Source organism: Dipodomys ordii, unplaced genomic scaffold, assembly GCF_000151885.1.
Source record: "Dipodomys ordii isolate 6190 unplaced genomic scaffold, Dord_2.0 Scaffold175, whole genome shotgun sequence".
In the NCBI taxonomy this organism is placed as follows: domain Eukaryota; kingdom Metazoa; phylum Chordata; class Mammalia; order Rodentia; family Heteromyidae; genus Dipodomys; species Dipodomys ordii.
Genome location: NW_012267391.1, coordinates 950,308 through 972,554, shown reverse-complemented (window position 1 = coordinate 972,554; position 22,247 = coordinate 950,308). Strand labels below are relative to the sequence as shown.

The following is a 22,247-nucleotide window of genomic DNA, read 5'->3' as shown; positions in this document are numbered from 1 at the left end:
CACACACACACACACACACACACACACACACACACACACACACACACACACACACACACAACCCGCCTACAAATTTATAGTAACAAAAGTGGGATATGAACTATCAAAGTACAGCTGGTGTTAAATTCAAATCTGGAAGGGGGTTTCATATTCTCCCATCCCAATCTGTTCTATTAACTTCCAGATAGTGTGAAGGTAGACAAACCATTTCATTTCTAGGAGCTTGAAAAAAGACAGAAAAAAACCCACATCTACTTTCCAGGATTACAGGAAATTTACATAAGCAACTCAAACTAGCCTGGTGCTAGTGGCTCATGCCAGTAATCCTAGTCAGTAGGCTGAGATTTGAGAATCTAGGTTCAAAGCCAGACTGGACAGACAAATACAAGAGACTCTTATCTCCAATGAACTAGCAAAACACCAGAAATGGAGGTGGGTTTTAAATGATTGGAGGCCCTGAGTTCAAGCTTTACAACTGGTGTGGCAAAAAATAAAACCTAAATTGACATAGAGAATTATAGGGAAAACAGCATTAGATAAGGGTTCACGCAAGATGTCTGACTTATTCATAATTATGACATATGTGGGATCCAACTTCAGGCTTCAGGTTTTCTGAACAAGGATTAATATACATATATATTAATATAACAGAGTATGTGTATATATATACATATACACATATATGTGTGTATATATATATATTTGTTAGAGAATAAACACCAGTCATACTATATATATATATATATATATATATATATATATATATGCCATCAGGTGCAGTACTCTATTATCAGTTTCAGTTCAGGTTCTTTTAGTTAATTCTAATCCACACAACACAAGTATGGATTAGGGACAATCCACTTAGCCAACTAGGAAAAAAATATAAAATCTTATAGTAATTTCTGAGTAGTGTTGCTACATAAATACAAAAAGAAAAAATAGACTTGTGTATATTTTAGTATTTAATTTTAAGTATATATTGTGAAAAAGAAAAGTATTGATTTTGGATCGACCTTTAAGCTCACCCTTCTCTCCCATTCCTTTTCTTTGCTTTTGAGCCATCCTTACTCACTTACTCAGCTGGGCATCCCAGGTCTTCAACTTATTCACCCTTCAACAACATCACACAGTGATAATCAGATTCTCCTTCCCCAAATATCTGTCCAGGACATGACTCATTTAACTGGCCAGATATGGCTGCTTTGCTGGCATTTCTTCAATTCCCTAACCTGTGAATGTTGCTGACCTTTGGCTTGGACTTCAGAACTTTCTTTTCCCTGTACCCTGTTGTTTTTAAATCTGAAAGTAAATGGTATTGGTTTTTATAATTTCATGTCTAGAATGTTCATTGTTCACATATTGTGTAAAAACTGGCCAGGTGTAAAAATGCATGCCTGTAATCCCAGCATTTGAGAAGCCTAGGCAGAGGGATATATGGGATACATAGCAAGAAATTAAAATAGTAATAAATTTTGTACCACCATGTTGTACTCACTTATTAATTCTAATTCCTTCAGTAGATTCTTTAAGGTTTTCTATATACAAAATCATGTTATCTATAAAAATAATTTTACTTACTCCCTGATAATCCAGATGTGTTTTGTTTCATTTCTTGCCTGTCTGCATTGGTCAGAACCTCGTGTACAAGTTTAATCATGATGGCAAGAGGGAGCATTCTTGTCTTTTGGGGAAAGCAATTCATTTTTTATATTGTTTCACATATACTGTAAATTTGGGGCTTTGTTTGATTGATTTGCTGCTTGGAGATATCTTTGGGGGAGAATAGAGAACATTTCTCCCACTGCTAGTTTGTTGAACAATATCTCTTTAGTCTTACCTAGTTCAATCAATAGTGACTCCATTCTTCCAGGAATTCAGGACAAAATCTAGACTTCCCTCTCATACTTTTACATCCAGCCATTTATCAGCACATTTCATCAGTATTTCCTTCCAAAAATTTCCTGAACACAACTATCTCTAGCCCTGTCTACTAGTAATCACTGATCATCATTGACATAACTCAAAATTGGATTCCTTGTCTCCTTCATTTTTCTGCTATTAGCTATTGACAATATGGCTTCCAGAGTGGTCTTTTTTCAAATGAAAATGTGTTATTAGTCTGTCCCAAAATTCTCAGTGGTTTTTTATGTCTTCCTTCTCTAATATCAGTCTATAACTTGCCTTTATTTCACTCCAACTGCTCTGGCCTCCTGGCTGATCTTCAAGTCTTTGCAACTACAGTTATTCCTATTTAAAGTTTTTCTTTCAGGTTTCACATGATGCACCCTTCACCTCACTGAGATGTCAGATTAAATATCCCCTCATCAGAAAGCTTCCCTGAAGCACCTTATAAGCTCTAGCCCTTTCTCCCACTCCACCCTCACTCTTGTTGCTCCCTGTCCCTTATCCTGCTTTACTATCTGTCCAGCTTGATATACCACATGCCATGTCACCTACTTCTTTGTACCTTTATCTAGTGTCTATTTCCTTTTAGCTCAGGTAAGAATATAGCTCAATAAGCACAGGGAGTCTGTTTACTGAAATATTCCAGGCACAGACAACAGCCCTTTGCATGCAATTAAGTACTGAATAAATATTTGTTAAATTATAAATAAATGAATAAAGGAATGGATCCTTTTACGCCATCTCCTCACTGTCTTTTCTTTGCAATGTGTGTGTGTGTGTGTGTGTGTGTGTGTGTGTGTGTGTGTGTGTGTGTGAACTCAGGGCCTGGGCTCTGTCCCTGAGCCTCTTTGTGCTCAAGGCTAGTTAGTATTCTATCACTTGAGCCACAGCACCACTTAGGGTTTTTTGAGTAGTTTATTGGAGATAAATCTAAGGTGTCAGACTCAGCTTGCCAATTAAGGTCCTACCCTGAGTTCCTACATATTTACAAAAATCTGTTATTTCCCCAATGCTGCATTGTTTTCCTGGTGTGACATACAAATTCCCACCCCAGTTGCAACAGTCTCCTTACATAAGGGAGCAACTCAGAATGGGACTCTCCTCACAATTCCTGTACTCCATGTAACACCTTTATAACACCTTTATAACTCAGAACTGACTCCACCCCCAAATTCCCATACTCTACATAATGTGATTCATGTGAGTGCCCATGTGACGCATGTGACTGCCCCCTAAAATTCTGTTAAAATTCAGCCTACACCTGTCCATGGTTGCTGTCTCCATTCATGCTTGGAGCAGCCTGGCAGGTCTGTCCCCCAATAAAGCCTTGAGTTCCTATCGGTCACTCTTGCTCACTTTTCATTTCTTACAATAGGAGTCTCTTGGATTTTCCTGCCTAGGCTGGCTTTGAATTGTAATCCTCAACTCTCACCCTCCTGAGTAGCTAGGATTACAGGCATTAGCCACCAGGGCCCAGCTTACATATTTGTACATGCATGTGTATTTATTTTAAAACTACTTACTAAAGTATAAATTTGGGTACCAACTATTAAAATTATTTAATCAGAAATTAATCAGAGAGAATTACCTTTCCCACCATTAATGAATCTTCTCTGTTGCTATCATATCAGCTAAAAAAAAAATCTCAGGTTTGGAATAGAGACCAGGCATAAACAGTTGTGTATATTAGTCATATGTTTGGCACTTATTTTCAAAATAGTGATCCAGGAATCTTCCACTGATACCAAAAGAATCTACCTCTCCCTCACTAAGCAGTAATGTCTGAAGCCTTCTCTTAATTTCATTTGGTTATATAAGCCCTTCTGGAACAATTCTACATCAAATTGAAAATCGTTATCTTGAAAGACACAAAGCTGCCCTCTAAGGCTCTTTATAAAATCAAGAGAGAATACAATACACCAGAATTCTCCCCTAAGCAACCTCTCCCAAAACAATGACTTCAGCAATTCCACAGAGTATTTAGTGAGTACTTCTCACTGTAAGCCAAGATCACAACAATGAACCATTGTTCAGACACCCACACATATAATGGATTGATACAACAGGCTACAAAAAGGGATAAATCCAGAACTAATATATCAGACCATTAGCACCCAAAAGCAATTTCTCCTCTTCTGGTAAATGACAATCCATATATATATGTATGTGTATATATATATATATATACACATATGTATGTGTATATATATATATATAGTCAGAATCATAAAAAATTAAAGTTTAGCATAACCTTTATTGTCAAAAATCATCAACACATTATTCAAGAACTCCCACTAAGAACTGACAACAGATATGTTGAAAAACGAACTTAACAACTTTGGTACGGGGTGGGGGGAGGGGAGGAGTATGGGAAGGGATGGGAAGGGGAAACAAGGAGGAGGCAACAATGCTTGATAAGAACTGTACTGGTTATCTTGCCCATGTAATTGTAACCCCTCGGTATGGGTATGGTATTCTCACAATAAAAAGAAAAAAAAAAGAATTGACAACAGAAAAAAGGCTCTCTCTCGCTTTCTCTCTCTCTCTGTGTCTCTTTCTCTTCTCCCTCCCTCCCTCCCCCTCTCTGTCTCTGTCTCTGTCTGTCTCTGTCTCTCTCTCTCTCCCTGTCTCTCCTCTCTCTCTCTTGTTCTCTCTTATTTTAAATTGTGTTATTCCTGGAGCTTGAATTTGGGGCCTGAGCACTGGTCCCTGAATTTTTTGCTCAAGGCTTGTGCTCTACCATCTTAGCCACAGTTCCACTTCTAACTTTTTTCAGGTTAATTGGAGGCAAGCATCTCACTTTCCTGCCTGAGCTGGCTTCAAATAACTAGTCAAAGCTCAGCCTCCTGAGTAGCTAAAATCACAATGAGGATTACCAGCTGAATGTCTTAACTGATTTGCAAAAAAACTAAACAGGTAAGAGACATAAATATATACATGCGTATATATTTTATATATGCATGGCTTATAACAACAGTAATTTATTAGTTTTTTACAGTGTTGGATTTCATAAATCTAAAATCAAGGTGTTGACAAGGCTAAATTCTTTGTAGACACTTCAGAGGACAATCTTCCTTTGTCATCATTCCAGCCTCTCATTCCATCCCCGCATTTCCTCTGGCCCTAATTACTTCCCTCTTATAGGGTCTCTTGTGATGACAGACAATTTATATTTGTTTCCCCCCAAAAAAGTCAAGATGAATAAACCAGACAAGGAAGCTTTTGTTTCTTCTCTCAGTTCACAGAGCTCTCCTTTCAAAAGCATCATGAACCATCACCCCCCTCTTCTTTTTTGGTTTGTTTTGCCAGTCCTGGGACTTGAACTCAGGTTATGAAGATTAAAAAGGCAGTGAAGACGAGAGAAACATTTCAGAACTGCTGACTTTCAACAGAGAAACCTTCAAAGCCTGACTCGCCACTACATGTCCCACCTCTGGAAGAGCATCCCTCCAAATAGCCAGAACTGAACTGTGTGTTAAGTTCATGTTTCTCCTTCTTATACATCTGGTCCTTTCTGAACTCTTAAGCAAACATCTTCTCTCAACCTTTCTAATAACTGAGATTTTTGACATCGTATTTTATTACTACCATCTCCAGCAAACATAATAAGAACAAATATATTCTTTTGATTTTGTTCTTTGTGAGCACTATTTTCAGGAAAGATTCCATGAAACTTGGGAAATAAAAGAGCTAGGCAGCATTTCAATGTCACATGGAGTGAAGACCACACAAAGATCACCCACATGAGAGGACGCCAGTAAAACACTGGCCAAAGCCAGCCTCCAACCTGTTTTTGTTCAGGTGAGTAGGAAAAGAGAAGCATGTAAGTAAGATAGACACGCACATGGCCCACGAAACCTCACACACTATCTGATCTTTTAGAGAATAAGCTTTCTGTTCCCAGGTCTGGCAGTATAAACATATTCATCTCACTGCCTACTGCTTATGGGTTAAAGGACCAAGACTTAGAAAGTTAGTTGTTAATGTCTAGATTTTGTCTGGCAAAATTACAAAAAAAAAAATCTGTCCACTGAGACAAATACCATATATATAATTACTTATCAAGTCCATGTAACATTCCTTAGATTTTCTTTAAATGTACTAACCTCTCAAATATTTTTAAATCAGTCTGACATCAGACTACTTCACTCATTAGTGAGTTAAACAGTATCTGTGATTTTTAAAGAAGAGTATCTGTGATAGATGTTTATTTTATATTTATTTGAAAGTCATGAGCTTGCCTTTTAAAATTTATGCTTTAACAATTATGACCAAAAGCAAATGTAGATTCAAGAGTATTTTATATGAATTCATTTTTATAAGCCATTATAGCATCTACATATACTTCCAAGTGGTAGTATCTCAAGTCATGACAGTCTACAACTGAAGTGGAGGGAAAATCTGAATAAACCTCTAGCTCCACTTGTATTTAGCTATATGCTTTTTTCACCAATTTTACAGGTAGTATGGCTAAGATGTATGCTCCAATTCGCCTTGCTATAGATAACACCTTGACATTTAGCTAATAATGGTAAAGATGCTTAAGGTTGTTAGTCAGGGATTTAGACTTCTTTATCTTGAAGTGGTTGAAACCATGGACCATTTGAGCTCATCAAAGACCACCATGGCTGGACACAGGGCAGGTGCACTCCAAGGGCCTAAATTCATGCCTGTCATACACTGAAAGTCGATGTGCTCTTCTCTACCCCCTTACTCTCCCAAACAATCTTACTGACCTTAGAAAGCTGGTGTACCATAAAATCTAGGATACCTTCACATTCTCTCAGAATGAACTAGATGGATGAATAAAATGATTGGTAATCACCACAAAAGGACAGAAGAAAATTCCCAATCTCTTAACCTATTAATTATTAAAAATATGGCACAGTTTTTTTCTTCATGCTCACCCATGTGTTTTGTGTGTACACATGAAAGAGAGAAGGAAAGAGACAGAGGGAGAAGGGGAGTATTGGGATTTGAACTGAGAGCTGGGGCACTGTCCCTTAGTTGTTTTGCTCAAGGCTGGTACTCTACTTGAGCTACAGAGCCACTTCCCTCACTTGTTCTTTTTTTTTCATGGTGTTGTGGGGCTTGAACTCGGGGCCTGAACTCTTTCCCTAAGCCCTTCTGCTCAAAGCTAGTGCTCTACTACTTAAGTTACAGTGCCACTTCCAGTTTTCTGGTGGTTAATTGGAGATATGAATCTCACAGACTTTCCTCCCTAGGCTGGCTCTGAGCCAAGACCCTTAGCTTTCAGTCTCCTGAGTATCGAGAATTACAAGTGTGACCACCGGTGTTCTGTTAACAGCTGTAACAGTCCATATTTACCACAAGGCCAGAATGTTTATGCAAGACTATTTTCACAAGAAAGAAAACACCTTTTGAAATATGCCCAGATCTGATTTCATTTCTATTGTCTCCCAGATGGAAGTTTTCACTCACCTCTGGCATCTGTGTACAAGCTCAATGAGGGCTAAACATTAGAGGGCTAAAACCTCCACCCTCAGAGTGCGCTAATGAAACCATCTGAACAACATCCTATGGAATGTCATAACTCACACAGCTTAATGCAATTGTTAATACAGGCAGATCTTAGTTTACAACTGTCTTCTCAAACAACACCTAACAATCATCAATCTATTTGTTATGCTGGCTAAACTCCAAATATCACTTTTCTCCAAATATGAGTTCTCAGTCATTCATACTTAAGTATGACTTAGTTTACTCCAGAGACTAGCTTCCTATCAACTTTCAACAGCAACAATGGAAAACAGAAAACATAAACAAGACAAAACAAAACCACCAGGAATTGTAACAAGTGCTAAAGTGGGATGAGAACTAGACCCAGGAAGGAAGTTTATGTGGCTTCCAAGTAGACCACTGGGCTTAGCTTCCTGGGAAGAGCAGAGACCCTGGCACTAAGCAAAAAGAAGTTGTCTCTACCTCCTTACTGCAAAACCTCAGCTGCCAATGAGCTGTACCATTACAGCAACAAGGCTGAAGGAACCAAAGTAAGTTTTGAGTAATCACAGCTAATCACATGTTAATTACACTGGCAATCAGTGAGTTCTTTGGAAAAAATTAAATACTCATTAAGTGTGATAAGGAAACAGAAATAATCTTGCAATTTTCCAGAATCCAGAGAGGTCAGGGCAAAGGCTTTGCTTTTCTACTGTTTAGAAACTTTTCAAAATTCAATATTAAATGTATAGGACATGCCAATAAACAGCTTTAGGATAGATAGATTTTTATATTCTTCCCAGTACAACACATGGGACACATGTGTGTGTCATGAAATAAGGAAGAAAGGAGAAAGGACTTAGGTTCCATCTAAGACAGACCATCTAAGACAGACCCAATTTCCTTCCTGGTTCAAAAACAGCTACTAGGGACCCACCTCTCCCTAGCACTCTGGGACAGGAGTTCAGCACTGTTAGAGCACTTAAATAATGTTAAAGTACTGTTACTTATAAACCTTTATTATAAACAACCTTTTAAAAGTCTGTGCTTTCTTTCTACAGGAAGTCCATTTCCTTTCAAGATGATGAAGTCTGGGACAGGCTTTCTGTTTAACTGTTAGACCTTTCTCTACTGTCAATCTGAGCCCTTGCTGCATTGAGGGAGAGCCTGCCTGCCAAGTAGCTAGACTGTTCTTTTGCAAGGCTATCTTGAACCCAAAGCAGAATTCCAATTGCAGAGAATACTCTCCCAGCAAGCAGATTCTGCCACACTTTTTGGCCACCAAATCCTCAATAAAACCTGTAAGAGCCTGTAACCACTTCCACCCAGATGTAAGGACAATATTCCTTTCCCTTGGTGATGGAGCAGAAGATCTGGGACCAATTCAAACAGTCCATCACTTTTGGTTTCTTTTTGTTTTAGGCCACTGAGGCTTCAACTCAGGACCTGGGTGTTGGTCCCTTAGTTTATTCACCTTCAGCCTTCAGCTGGTGCTCTACTACACTGGAGTCACAGCTCCACTTCCAGCTTTTTGGTAAGAGTTTCATGGACCTTACTTCCTGAGCTGGCTTTGAACTGCAATCCTCAGATCTCAGCTTCCTGAGTAGCTAGGAGGATTACAAGCCACTAGCACCTGGCCACAGCTGCCATTTGTATAAAATACCATGACTGAGGCCAACACAATCCTCTTTTTTATGAGGGGACTGCTATCACTAGTGCATACATCTTGGTTACATCCTTTTTCTGACTATAAAATCAGGATTCTCAGCTACTTGGTGAGCAGCTAGGAGATACTTCTATGCTGCCCTGGTGTTGCAATATTAGATCCAAATAGACTTCTCTTCAGTGGTCGGCTATGCCTCCCTTAGATTCTCATCATTAAGAGAGCAGCTGGGCTGGTAAATTGAAGAAACAAGAAGTGGAAGCAGTGATGGGGCAGGAGCAAAGCCAACAAGGAGTTCCTACTATAGCAGGAACGTGCAGCAGGCATGGCAGTGGCTAATGGAGGACCACAGTCTCAGGCCAATCAAGGCCAATCAGGGCCAATCAGGCCTGTGGTGGCAGAGGAAGTTGCGGTGTGGTTGGAGCAGGCTGTCACATTTTCAAACCCAAACCAGGAGAGCTTTAACATATCCACACCTCAAGCAGTTCATCAACCCCAGCTCCAACCCTGAAACAGAGAAGCCTATGAACAGCTCCGGCTGCCAAAGGCCTTGGTCTAGTCCTGGAGTGTGGAAGTTGTAGGCTACAGAGTCACCTGTCTCTGCCTACTACCAAATTCCACCATTGCCAACACAATCCTCCAAGACCCAGAATATTGGGAGGACCTACCCACAACTTTTATCTGGTAGAGCAGAAGGACCGTAATGAGTGACACTAAATGTTCACCTACTCTGTCACCACTTCCCATATGAACACCTACCTATAAGGTGGGTGTTGACCTGTAGGCAGTGGGAAAAAAAAAAAAAAGAAACAACTAGAGGAGGGAGCGCCTTGCACATTCAATAAATGATAGTGACTATCATGTGTTAAAGAGTTTCAAGCATTAACATTACTTCCTTGTTGCGTACTGCTTATCCAAAATGTTTAGGATTAGAAATGTTTCAAATTGCTGGGTTTTCCCATTTTTTTTAAATAATACATAGAATAAGATATCTTAGGATGCCTTCATATGTCATCATACCACCCACACAAGAGGCAGAAAGTAATTTTTATGCAATACTTCTAAGTGTGCCTATATATATAACCCATTATATTATGACAGATATGGAATTTTCCATTTGTGCCTTCAGGTTGGCACACTAGTTTTGGAATTTAAAGCATTTCAGGTTTCAAATATTATGATAAGAAATACTTAACCTGAGGCAATTTTAAGTTAACATTTTCTCTAAAAGGAGAATCTGATACAGTGACTTTGAACCTCTAGCCTGGCAGTAATCACCTTTTTCTGGTTCACACCTAGCTCAGTATTTTTGCTGCTGGTTAGCAGGTTTGTTGAGGTTCTGGTAACCATGCTCCCCTTCATATAGTCATAATGGTTTAATATTGCTTTTTAAAGGAAGGGTTCTCAAACATAAGTTGTCAAAATCACCTAGAGGGCCTGTTAGAGCACAGATTACTGGGTCTTTCTCAGAGTCCCAAATTCATCAGATCTGAGTGGGCCCAATAATTTGTAGTTCTAACAAGTTCTCAGGTGAAGTTGATTCTGTTGGTCCAACCCATATTTGAAACAGTGCTTGAAAAAGACCTACCTTTCCCTTCTAGCTCACCTGCTAGGAAGGAAGGAATCTTCACCCTCAGATTCCCTCAGCAGAGCTGATGACCCAGATCTGAGTGCATCCACCTCAGTAAGTCAGAATTGTCTCATACTCTCAGGGCCTTTCCTAACTCTGTGGTATTATAACTCTGGTGCTTGTAACCATCTGATAGCTATTCTGGAGGGCTTATCTGAGAGTGGAATGGAGACAGTTAGGGACCACCACAGGAGAACAGAAGGCAAATAAAAGCATGGACTCTTAGATTACTACAAGTTTTCTTCTATCCAGCCTCGTTGCTCTCACAGCAGCTTAGGGGACAACACCCTTTAGACAACATGATGATGTCCAATAGCCAATTCCATCAAGTTAATAAAACCCTGTCTCGACTTTGTTGGGGGAGCAATCTGGTCTCCTCTGTGGTCAGTACTGATGCCTTTCTGCTCCTGAGCCAAATATTTGATTTTATTTTTATTTCCTTTAAGCCAAAGAGCTCATCTCCTGTAACAGAACAAACCACGAGGAAGCAGGCTCCTGGGTCCCATCAGATAGAAGAGATTTCATCTTGAATCAAGGATGCCTGGAATCAAGTCCCATTCCAGGACTTGCCAGCTTTTATAAGACAACCTATCACCCCATTTTGCTTAGATAAATTAGGCACAGATCTCTCACAACAGAAACCCAGAATAAGCTGTTTCTACTTGGTTTGTTTGTTTTGGCGCAAGTAGAACAATTACTTTTATCTTGTAATGGTATTATCTTACTCCCTAATGGAATTTACTTCTTTATGGTATTTGATACCCTCAAATTAAATATTTCAGTCAACTCAACCAGAAAAAGACAGAAATGGCTTGGGAATTTATAACAACTTACCTAACAGATTACACATCTGTCCAGATTAACCTGTACATTTGAGGTAATTCAGTTCAAACCTCCATGAAATGGCTTCCTGCAAGGTCAGTAACTTTACAAAATACAGTAATAATTTCAAAAATAAATGAGTGAATTCAACACATATATAATGAAGAAAATGTAAACATCAGAGACATATCTAAACTGGAAATTCAAAGGGAGTCTATAAGGAAAACAATATAGCTTTATGGAGGTGAGAGGAGGTGAGGGCTGAATCAGAGGAGAAATATTTCATGTCTCTGGCTAGAAAAACTCAATTATGTGAAGCTATTAGTTTTCCCAGACTAATCTATATTATGTGAAACTCACCTATAAATCACTTACGAAACACACACCAAAAAATTATATATTAAAAAAGGAACACACAAAATCTCAATAAATCCTGGAAAATGGCCAAAGGAATTGAGATATTCATTAGCACAAGAAAACCAATTAGATAATAAAGACAAAAAATATGAAACACTGCTGGAGGGAAGAGGAGGAGTCACTAAAATAGCCAACTTGTACACAGAGGGTCATGGGACGGCAGGCTGCATTAAAACCTGAAAAACATGCATACCTTACTCAAAAACCTCACACAGAAGCTTACTCTAAAGAAAGAATAAAGATCTAATACTGTTTATTATACATTATTTTTAATAGAGAAAAAGGAAGTTATATGTTGAACTAATATTAACTACCTAGATAGGGATTAAATTGGGTATTTGTTGTAGTGCTGTGAACCAAATTCATTCATTGAAAAAAACAACTAATAAGGTCTGGAGGAAGATGGCAGAGGAGAAACTGTAGAGCTGCTGCATGGCAAAGGACATAGCTAGCAAGATCAATAGGAAGCCCATGGATTGGGAGAAAATTCAACAGACAAGGGCCTGGTATCTAAAATATACTTAGAACTCAAAAAATTAAATCCCCCAACAACATCCTCAAAGAAACAACCACTTGTTTAATAAGTGGGCTAAACACTTAAAGAGAAACTTCTCTGAAGAGAAAATAACAATAGCCAATAGACACAGGAGAAATGCTCAACTTCTCTAGCCATAAAAGAAACACAAATCAACATTGAGATACCACCTCACCCCAGTTAGAATGGCTAGAATCAAGAAATCTAATAACAACAGATGCTGGAGGGGATGTGGTCAAAAGGGAACCCTACTGCATTGTTGGTAGGAGTGTAAACTTGTTCAGTCACTCTGGAAAGCAGTATGGGGGTTCCTCAAAAGACTTCACATAGAGCTCCCTTATGACCCAGCAATCCCACGTTTGGAGATTTAAGCAAACAAGGCCATACTGAAGCTGCCAGTACAACTATGTTTATCGCAGCATTAGTCACCATAGCTAAGATATGGAATCAGTCCCTCCGTAGACGAATGGATAAAGAAAATGTGAGGTATTTATTTATTTATTTATTTATATGAATTCTATGCCTCCATGAGAAAGAATGGCACTACCCCATTTGTTAGGAAATGGAAAGATTTGGAAAAATTATATTAAGTGAAGTAACCATATCCAAAATAACAGTCCCATGGTTTCCCTTATTTGCAATAACTAGTATACATCAAAAATCTTACCAGACAAGCAGAGAAGGTCAAAAGCTATGTACATATGAACATATCAGATGATGCTAAGTGAAATGAACCCCAAGATAGGGACACATTTTTTTTAATGTACTATGTCATTTTTTTTTGTTTCTTTTGTATGTTCTCCCCCTTCCCCCACCCCACCCCCGGTATAACCCCTGTTGTCACTGTTGTCACTGATTCTAGTGCCCTGCATCTTGTATACACATTTTTCCAACTTGAGGAGGGGAAGGGAAATAACACAATGCTGAAATAAGGATACAGGCTGAACCATTGTAGCAATGAGATGTACAAGACACTATGTTGAAAACCAACCTTACAATTTTGTTGTAGGGTGGAGGGTTTGGGGAGGAGGAAAGGGAAGGGAGAGGAGGGGGAAAATAAAAGAGTGGGTAACAATGCTCAATAGGAAATGTACTCATTACCTTACTCATGCACCTTACTCATAACCCCTCTGTACCATATCTTTACAATAAAAAAATTAAAAACTAATATGATCAAAGTACTTCATATGCACACATGAAAACAGCATTATGAAACACATTAAAGTTGTTTAGAAAGTGAGGGAGTCAAAACAAGAAAAAGTAATAGAGGGGGTGAATTGGATCAAAATATATGCATATATGGAAATGCCACAGAGAAATTTCTTTGTGCAATTAATATACAGTAATAAAAATCATTTAAAGTCATTGCTGTTAAATGAATGTGGAAACATTTCATTATTTGAAACCCTTTCTATAACAGTCTTATTTAAATATCTAGTTAGCCTAAAATTAGGTATATAAATTATGGCACATTTGCTTAATAGAACATTACTAACATATGTTTAATGATACAGATTTACATTTACATATATGAATACTTAGAGTTAAGAGAAAAAGTTAGTTATAAATAGAATATAAAATAAGAAGTTATTTTTCTTCATTCTTTCTGTTTTTTTGTTTTGTTTTGTTTTTGTCAGTCGCCGGGCTTGAACTCTGGGCCTGGGCACTGTCCCTCAGCAATTCAGCTCAAGGCTAGCGCTCTACCATTTGAGCCATGAGCCACAGCGCCACTTCTGGTTTTCTGAGTGGTTTATTGGAGATAAGAGTCTCATGGACTTTTCCTGCCCAGGCTGGCTTTGAACTGTGATCCTCAGATCTTAGCCTCTAGAATAGCTAGGATTATAGGCATGAGCCACTGGCGCCCGGCTCTTCATTCTTATATATTTGCATAAAGCTATAAAGACTACACACAAAACTTTAACACTGATTGTAGCTGAGTACTAGAATTATAATTTCTAATGTCATATATATAATGTATATATATATATACATACACAAACATTTTCTCAAGTTGCTAAAATAATTATATATCCATTTAACTGTAAGAAAAGTAAATAATATAAATGTTAGTGCTTTAAATAGAAAAAGAAAACAGTGAGTAACATATGAGTTGGGTGCTAATGGGACAACATACTAGAAGTTATCTTTTTCTTTCCTTTTGAACACATGCTGCACTCATATAGTACTAAGTGGAAGCAGAAAAAGCCACCCTGGAGATGCCCGGTAATGAGCCAAATACAGTGCTGGGAAAACTAGTTGAAAAAAATGTTCTTCTATAAAATCAGATTCAAAATGTATTTGTAAAATTAGGGAAGTCTTTGCTTTTCTGCTTTTTTTGTAATTAATCTTTTTACCTCCCACTGTCTTTGTATCCTGCATATCTTATATGTAGTTTTCACATGGCTTATCTCATAATTGCCTTCCCCACTCTCACCAACAACCTGCAGCTCAACCCACACTGCCTTAAAGGGTGTGTGAAAGCATCATCGAGGCATGAAATCCAGCCGTGTCTGCTGATCAACCTGTGGTGCAAGAAGCCTGGGGATGGAAATCTCTGGTCTTTATAATTAAGTGGTCAGTGCCTCCATATTCCATCAGAAGTACAGAAATCCTAATGATTAAATCTTCCCAGTGCAGCTTCAAAGCAGCCCTGTCTTGTGGCTTATTCCTTCTAAGAGAAGGAGTCTCCAAAAAAAAGTCCATTATTGAAAAGTCAATGAAGCAGTGAACTGATGGACTTAGAGCACATAATAGATCTGCTCATGAATTATTGAGGAACTTTTCCATTACAACCTCTAATATTTCAGGCAAACTAGTGATTTCTGAAATGTAATATAAGATCTTTCAGATAAATATGAAAGTTGGGAGAACAACATCTTATCCTTTTCTTCCTCAGTTGTGATGAAACGGTTTCAGTGAATAAATTCCTATTTTATGTTTGTTTTGTTTTCTTAAACATAAACCTTGCCTGTATCTCTCCTCCTCTCTCTCTAGGTCTAGACCAATACATGCCAAGTCTGTTGAGACCATTAATGAGGATATTTGTTCATAGGAACAAATACTGGTGATATAAATTTATATAAAGCCAATTATTATTTACTCAGTACTGTCTATGTGTTAGACACTGCAAGTTTCATAAAATAATATCTGTCCTCCCACAAGCTCCCACTAAAACAGGAAGTGCAAAGAGGTACATAAATAGTTTTACTGCAAGAGCAATTTGATGCTTCTAACAATAGAAAAACAAATAATGCACTCTAGTGGCTGTAGGCACAAGCCCTAGAGGTAGACTGCCTGGGTTAGAACTCTGGTTCTACCCACCAGTTTATGAGAACTTAACAGGCTATTTACCCTTCTCTATCTCAGTGTCTTCACCTGTAAAATAGAGATTATACTGGTATCGACCTCATAGGGCTATTGGGAGAATTAAATATGGAAATATGGAAGTATTTTAATGGACATATTTCAATATTTGTATAATTATTACTAGCATATGAGGTGATCACAGACTAATTATGATCATAATAAGGAACTGGAAAAGCACCATGGAGAAATGGAATCTATGGCTCTGTTATAAAGGATGGTAAGAATTTTAATGTACAATGATGGTGATTCATCTGACCAGAAGTCTAGAGGCAGGCTAGATGAAAATTGGTGTCAACTGAGTGGTCCAGGGGTGTGACAGAAGAACAGAAAATGTGGTAGGCTGGGATATGATTCCAGGACATATTGAATGTCAGGCTAAGTATATGGATATCACTGGGCACTGGTGGCTAATGCCTATAGTCCTAGCTACTTAGAATGCTGAAATCTGAAGATCCAGTTTTGAAGCCAGCCCTGACAGAAAAGTCTGTGAGACTCTTTAGCTCCAATTAACCACCAAAAAGCTGGAAGTGGAGCTGTAGCCCAAGTGGTAGAGCACTAACATTGAGGAAAAAAGCTAAGGGACAATGCCTTAGCCCTGAGAAGTTCAAGCCCCAGTACTGGAACATCCTGAAACACCCCTTCAGAGAATTACCAGTAGTTGACATTGATAGTGATACAGACAAGGACATGAGACCACTTGTCTCATGTTCAAAAAGAACATGAGTGGACCACTTATCCACTGTTCAAAAAGAATCACATAAAATAAATACAGTCTTTTAAACAAAAGCTTCTATTGGTCCATGAAGAAATTATATCTCAAAGAAATGGACAAAGTTAAAACTGGAACTAAATTTACACACACACACACACACACACACACACACACACACACACACACACACACACACACACACACCTCCCAGTGATACAACTGTGAGGCTTTATCAAACCACTGTGGCCTAGGCAAAGTAGCAAAATGCATACTGTGCTGACTTTCAATGCTGACAAAAGCTTGGATATGTATGGGTGAGGGGAAGGGCTGTCATGATACTAGGAAATGTCTAAAGCAAGAACTTACTTCCAGATCCATCCTTGACTCTAGGTCCTTCTGGTTTAGCCTCAGAGATGATGTTAGCATTGGCATTATTCTCGAGCTCAATCACAAAGTCACTGTCCTCTTCAAACTCAGGGTGGCTAAAGATCCAATCCAGTGCTCTTTCCAGGTTATTATTCTAATAAAACAAAACAATTTTATGACACATGCAGTCCCCTGGGTCTCATTATATCCTGACCATTTCAGCCAGATGCTGAACAGAGGGCAGAAGGCCTGAATTAATTAATCTAAGTGCCTCTGAGCCAGAAGCTCTGCCTCTTGCCTAAGAGATGCACCCATGTCTGTAATTGGATTCACCAGAAAACAGTTCTGAGCAGTAGATCGTCATTCCAAAGCCCCAATCTGTCTCAGTCAGCATCTCTGCAGGCTGATACTGATAATGATGAGTGCAGAATGACAAAAGGAATAGGAACAGCATTTGCCTAAGTGCAGCCCCTTCTACCACCACAGTAACTGAACAAATCATCTTCTCTGCCAACTGCATTTCCTGGAGAAACATGAGATAGAGTGGTGCCAATGTGAATACTGTTCATGCCTCCTTTCTCTACATATTGGAGGAATAACTAGATTGCAGTAGAGATGAGATTAATGACTTGGTTAAGTGATAGCTTTAGCACAAATAGTTCAAACCAATTCACCATGAAAGCATTCCCACCTTTCCCTGTGTGTGCTGTCACTGGCAAGCTAAAAAATCTGTTTAGTCAGAAGCTACAATGAAACAGTCAGGCAAACAAAATAAGCAGAAACACAAGGAAGTATCCTAAGTGAAATAAAATTTGGTTGAGACTCTCTTTTGAGCATTTGAAAAGAAAATAGAGTGTTCCAGAAAAATTTCCACAGCCAGTCAAAAGACAGGGTATTGCCAGGCAGTGGTGGCTCACACCTGTAATCCTAAATGAGGAGGCTGAGATCTGAGAATTGCGGTTCAAAGCCAGCCCAGGCAAGAAAGCCCATGAAACTCTTATCTCCAATAAACCACCAGAAAGCCAGAAGCGGCATTGTGGCCCAAGTGGTAGAGCACTAGTCTTGAGCTGAAGAGGTCAGGGACAGCACCCAGGCCCAGAGTTCAAGCCCCACGACCAACAACAACAACAACAAAAAAGGCAGCATGGCCTCAGCCACAGACTGTATCAGCCAAGACAGGCAACAAGGACCTAGAAGCAGACATCCACTCAAAAATGGATTACGAAGCCAGGTACAGGTAGCTCACACTTCTAATCCTAGCTACTTTTAAGGCTGAAATCTGAGAATTGTGGTTTAAAGCCAGCCCAGGCAGGAAAGTCCACAAGACTATTATCTCTAATTAAACAGAAAAAAAAAAGGCCAGAAGTAAAGGTGTGGTACAAAAGTATCAGCCTTGAGTGAGAAAGCTAAGGGGCAGTGTCCAGACCCTGAGTTTAAGTCCCAGTACCAGCAAACAAAAAAGTAGATTAAGATATGGCAAGAGAAAAAAAAAGATGTGTTTTATTTAAAATAAAAGTATTTTCCCTAAAATAGGTATCTATACTGCAAGAAATTTTATCTACCCTCTAGTTCCATAGTCCCCTAACTCCTAATATATCAGGATACTCCTCATACACACACACACACACACACACACACACACACACACACACACACACACACACACACACACACATATATACATATATATGTATATATGTGCAGAGAATTCCAAGGAGCTATTCAAGCCTTCTATGAGACTCCAGGAAGTGGAGCTGTAGCTCAAGTGGTAGAGCACTAGCCTTGAGCTGAAGAGCTGAGAGACAGCACCTAAGCCCAGGGTTCAAGGCCCACGACCGACCAAAAAAACAAAATAAAATAAAATAAATAAAAAATAAAACATTTCTCCATATCAGGTCTCCATATCAGAAAAGTATTATTTCATTCTCTTATTGACACAGAATCTCATGCTTGCCGTAGCAAGTTGCAAATCAAATCCATGAGTCTTGTTGACAAGCATTTAAGATGAGGAGGGTTTTCTTGTAGTTTGGTTATGCTGCCCTAGCTTCATTGTCATCATATACTTTAATTCACTGTATTGTTTAGTTTAGTTATACATATACTATCTGTAAATAAATCTTTACGAGCCAAGGTAGGGTGCTTTATTGGGCACAGATTGCTTCAAAGCAGTCAACAGATGTGAGAAGTCTTAGTTGCTACTGACAGAAACACAAACCTACTCCCTTAAGAGGGGCATTCGCACAGTCTCTCAGGCTTACTGTTGCTTTTAGTGCCTGCACAGCCTGATTCCGCTGGAATCCCATGGAGGTAATGATAGCTATGATTTCCTCTGGAGGTTGGTTATCCAATGCAGTAGCACCAAAGACAGAAGCCCCAGCAGATGCTGCTCCTCCATAGCCAGGCATTGTCAGTGGTTCAGCAAAATCTGAAAATGATCACATCCAAATGTTTTTTGTTGTTGTCATTGGGTTTTTTTAAATTTTTTTATTGTAAAGATACTGTACAGAGGGGTTACAGTTACATGAGTAAGGTAATCAGTACATCTCCTATTGAGCATTGTTATCTCTTCCTTTATTTTTCCCCTACTATCCCTTCCCTCCCCATCTCCCCAATTCCGCCCCCCCCACCAAGTTCTAAAGTTCGTTTTCAACATAGTATCTTGTACATCTCATTGTTACAGTGGGTCCACCTGTACCCTTATTTCAGCATTTTGTTATATCCCTTCCCCTCATTGGTTTTTTTTTTTAATCTAGCAATTGACATGCTTTAGAGTTAAGGAAAGATACGTACAAAATTGTAATAATTAGGACAGTCTGGGATAAGCATAAGGATATACAAATCAATTTAATAGAATTGGAAGTTCAGAATTAGTCTATACATATAGGCATATGCTTATGGATCCATAACCTATTGATTTTTGACATGACCATCCAGTAGAGAAAAGACAATTTTCTCATCAAATAATGCTATAATAACCAGCCATTCCAATAGAAAAAATAAAGTCAAACTTCACACCACAGACAAAACTAACTGAAAATGGCTCATTAGCTTAAATGTAGGGGCCAAAGCTACAAAACTTTTGGAAGAAACCATAGAAGGACTAAGGATGTGGCTCAAGTGGTAGAGTACTTGCCTACCAAGCACAAGTCCCTGAATTCAATCTCCAATAATGCAAAAAAGAAAAAGAAAACAGAAAAAAAACAGAAATAAATAAAGGTTTCTTAGACATAATATGAAAGACACCAGTGCCTACGGAAAAAAAATAGACAATTGAATTTCATCAAAATTTCCAAAGCAGATGCTTCAAATTGTAAGCAAGAATATGAAAAGACAAGCTGAATGTGGTCACTCACACCTGTAATTCAAGCTACTCAGGAGAGTGAGATCAAGAAAATCATGGTTTGAGGCTAGCTTGAGCAAAAACTCTGCAAGACCTCATCTCAACCAGTAAAAAGCTGAGAAGAGTAGCTTGCGCCTGTAATTTGAGCTACACAGGAAGTATAAATAGCAAATGATCCAGGCTCACCTGGACAAAAAGTGAGACCCTACCCAAAAATTAACCAAAGCAGCCAGGCACCAGTGGCTCACACCTGTAATCCTAGCTACTCAGGAGGCTGAGATCTGAGGATCACAGTTCAAAGCCAGCCCAGGCAGGAAAGTCTATAAGATTCTTATCGCCAATAAACTACTCAGAAAAAGCTTGAAGTGGTACTTGTCTCAAGTGGTAGAGTGCTAGCCTTGAGCACAAAGAGGCTTAGAGACAGCACACAGGCCCTGAGTTCAAGCCCCAGAAGAGGCAAAAAATAAATAAATAAAAATAAACAAAGCAAAAAAGAATAGAGGCAGGGCTCAAGTGACATAACACTTGCCTAGCAATCACAAAGCCCTAAGTTCAAATCTCAATACTTCCAAAAACAAAAAATGGAAAGACAGCAAAATGAGAAAAAAATTGTATATCATCTATCTGATATCTATCCAGAAATTAGAGCCCTCTTTCTGGGAATATAAAATGGTTCTTCAGAAAGCTAATATATTACATGACAATTCCTCCTAAGAGAAATGGAAATATATATCTACACAAAACTTTTGCACATGTTGGAGACACTGCTCAAGTGGTAGATTGCCAACTGTAAGTATATAAGGCAAATGAGATCTTGAGGTCCCAAGTTCAAGTCCAGTATTGATTGGCAGACACACACACACACACACACACACACATTGTATGAAAATAATTATAGCCACACTATAATTCAAAGACTGGAAACAATCTAAATGTCCATCAACTGATGAAATAATAAATAAAATGTATGTACACATAACAGAATTATTATTCTGTTATAAGAAAGAATGAAATAGCCAAGTATAGTGGCTTATATTTTTAACACCTGCTACTTGAGAGGCAAGGATTAGGAGGACAGCTGATCAAGGCCAGTCCAGGAAAACAGTTCCCAAGATCACCTTGTCAGTCAATAAGCTGGACACAGTAGTGTACACATCTTCTCAGCTATTCAGGAAGCATAAATAGGAGAGTCATGGTACAGGCCAGCACAGGCATAAACCTAAAGGCTTTGAGTTTATGCCTCAAGACTGTGATCACTAACACACACACATACACACAAACACACATATGCACACATATATGCATGCATGCATATGATTCATTCATATGAAATGCACAAAAAAGATAATTTTTTAACAATTATAGAATATCCAGAAAGTAGATTAGTGATTTTCAGTGTCTGAGGAGAGCTAGAGAGGGAATGGGAAGTGACTGCTAGGGTGGAGAAGATTTTTTTAAAGAAAAATGTTCTAAAATTATAAATGGTAACAGCTATATAACTGTGAATGTACTAAAAACCACTGGTATATATACTTTAAATGAGTAGCTAGATGAATTATATCTTATGAAGTAGACAAAAGAAAAGGCTAACTAAAGGGTTTGGATTTCTTCATGCATGGTTCAAGTCTTCATCAACTTAACTAGAAATAGATCTCACATCTTTTTAATAATCTTCTTACCACTGAAGGATATATATGTATATATATATATATCTGTATGTATGTATTTTATTGTCAAGTTGATGTACAGAGAGGTTACAGTTACTTAAGTATGGTAGTAAGTACATTTTTTGTCAAACTTTTACCCCTTCCCTCATTTTTCTTCTACTTTTCCTCCCCCACCCCCCATGTCCAAGTTGTACAGATCAAAAAGATATTTTTAAGGGGTAGAGTATGTCTTTTTTTTTTTAATTTTATTTTTTTTTATTTGTGAACAAACTGTACAGAGGGGTTACAATTGCATGGGCAGGATAATGCGTACATTTCTTACCAAGCATTGCAGCCTCCTCCTTTGTTTACCTTTCCCATCCCT

The 22,247-nt window shown here is 38.5% G+C and overlaps 1 protein-coding gene across 2 annotated transcripts in view; it reads right to left on the bottom strand.

Annotated features, from left to right (window-relative positions):
* The window catches only part of Usp13 (ubiquitin specific peptidase 13 (isopeptidase T-3)), a 137,305-nt gene that overhangs the window by 2,840 nt on the left and 112,218 nt on the right, over positions 1-22,247 (bottom strand). For both annotated transcript variants that reach the window (XM_013033688.1, XM_013033689.1), the window contains exons 18-19: positions 19,135-19,301; positions 16,877-17,030 (exon numbers count right to left, since the gene is read on the bottom strand). In XM_013033688.1, coding sequence (XP_012889142.1) covers positions 16,877-17,030; positions 19,135-19,301 — 321 coding nt within the window. The remainder of the gene's footprint in view (positions 1-16,876; positions 17,031-19,134; positions 19,302-22,247) is intronic.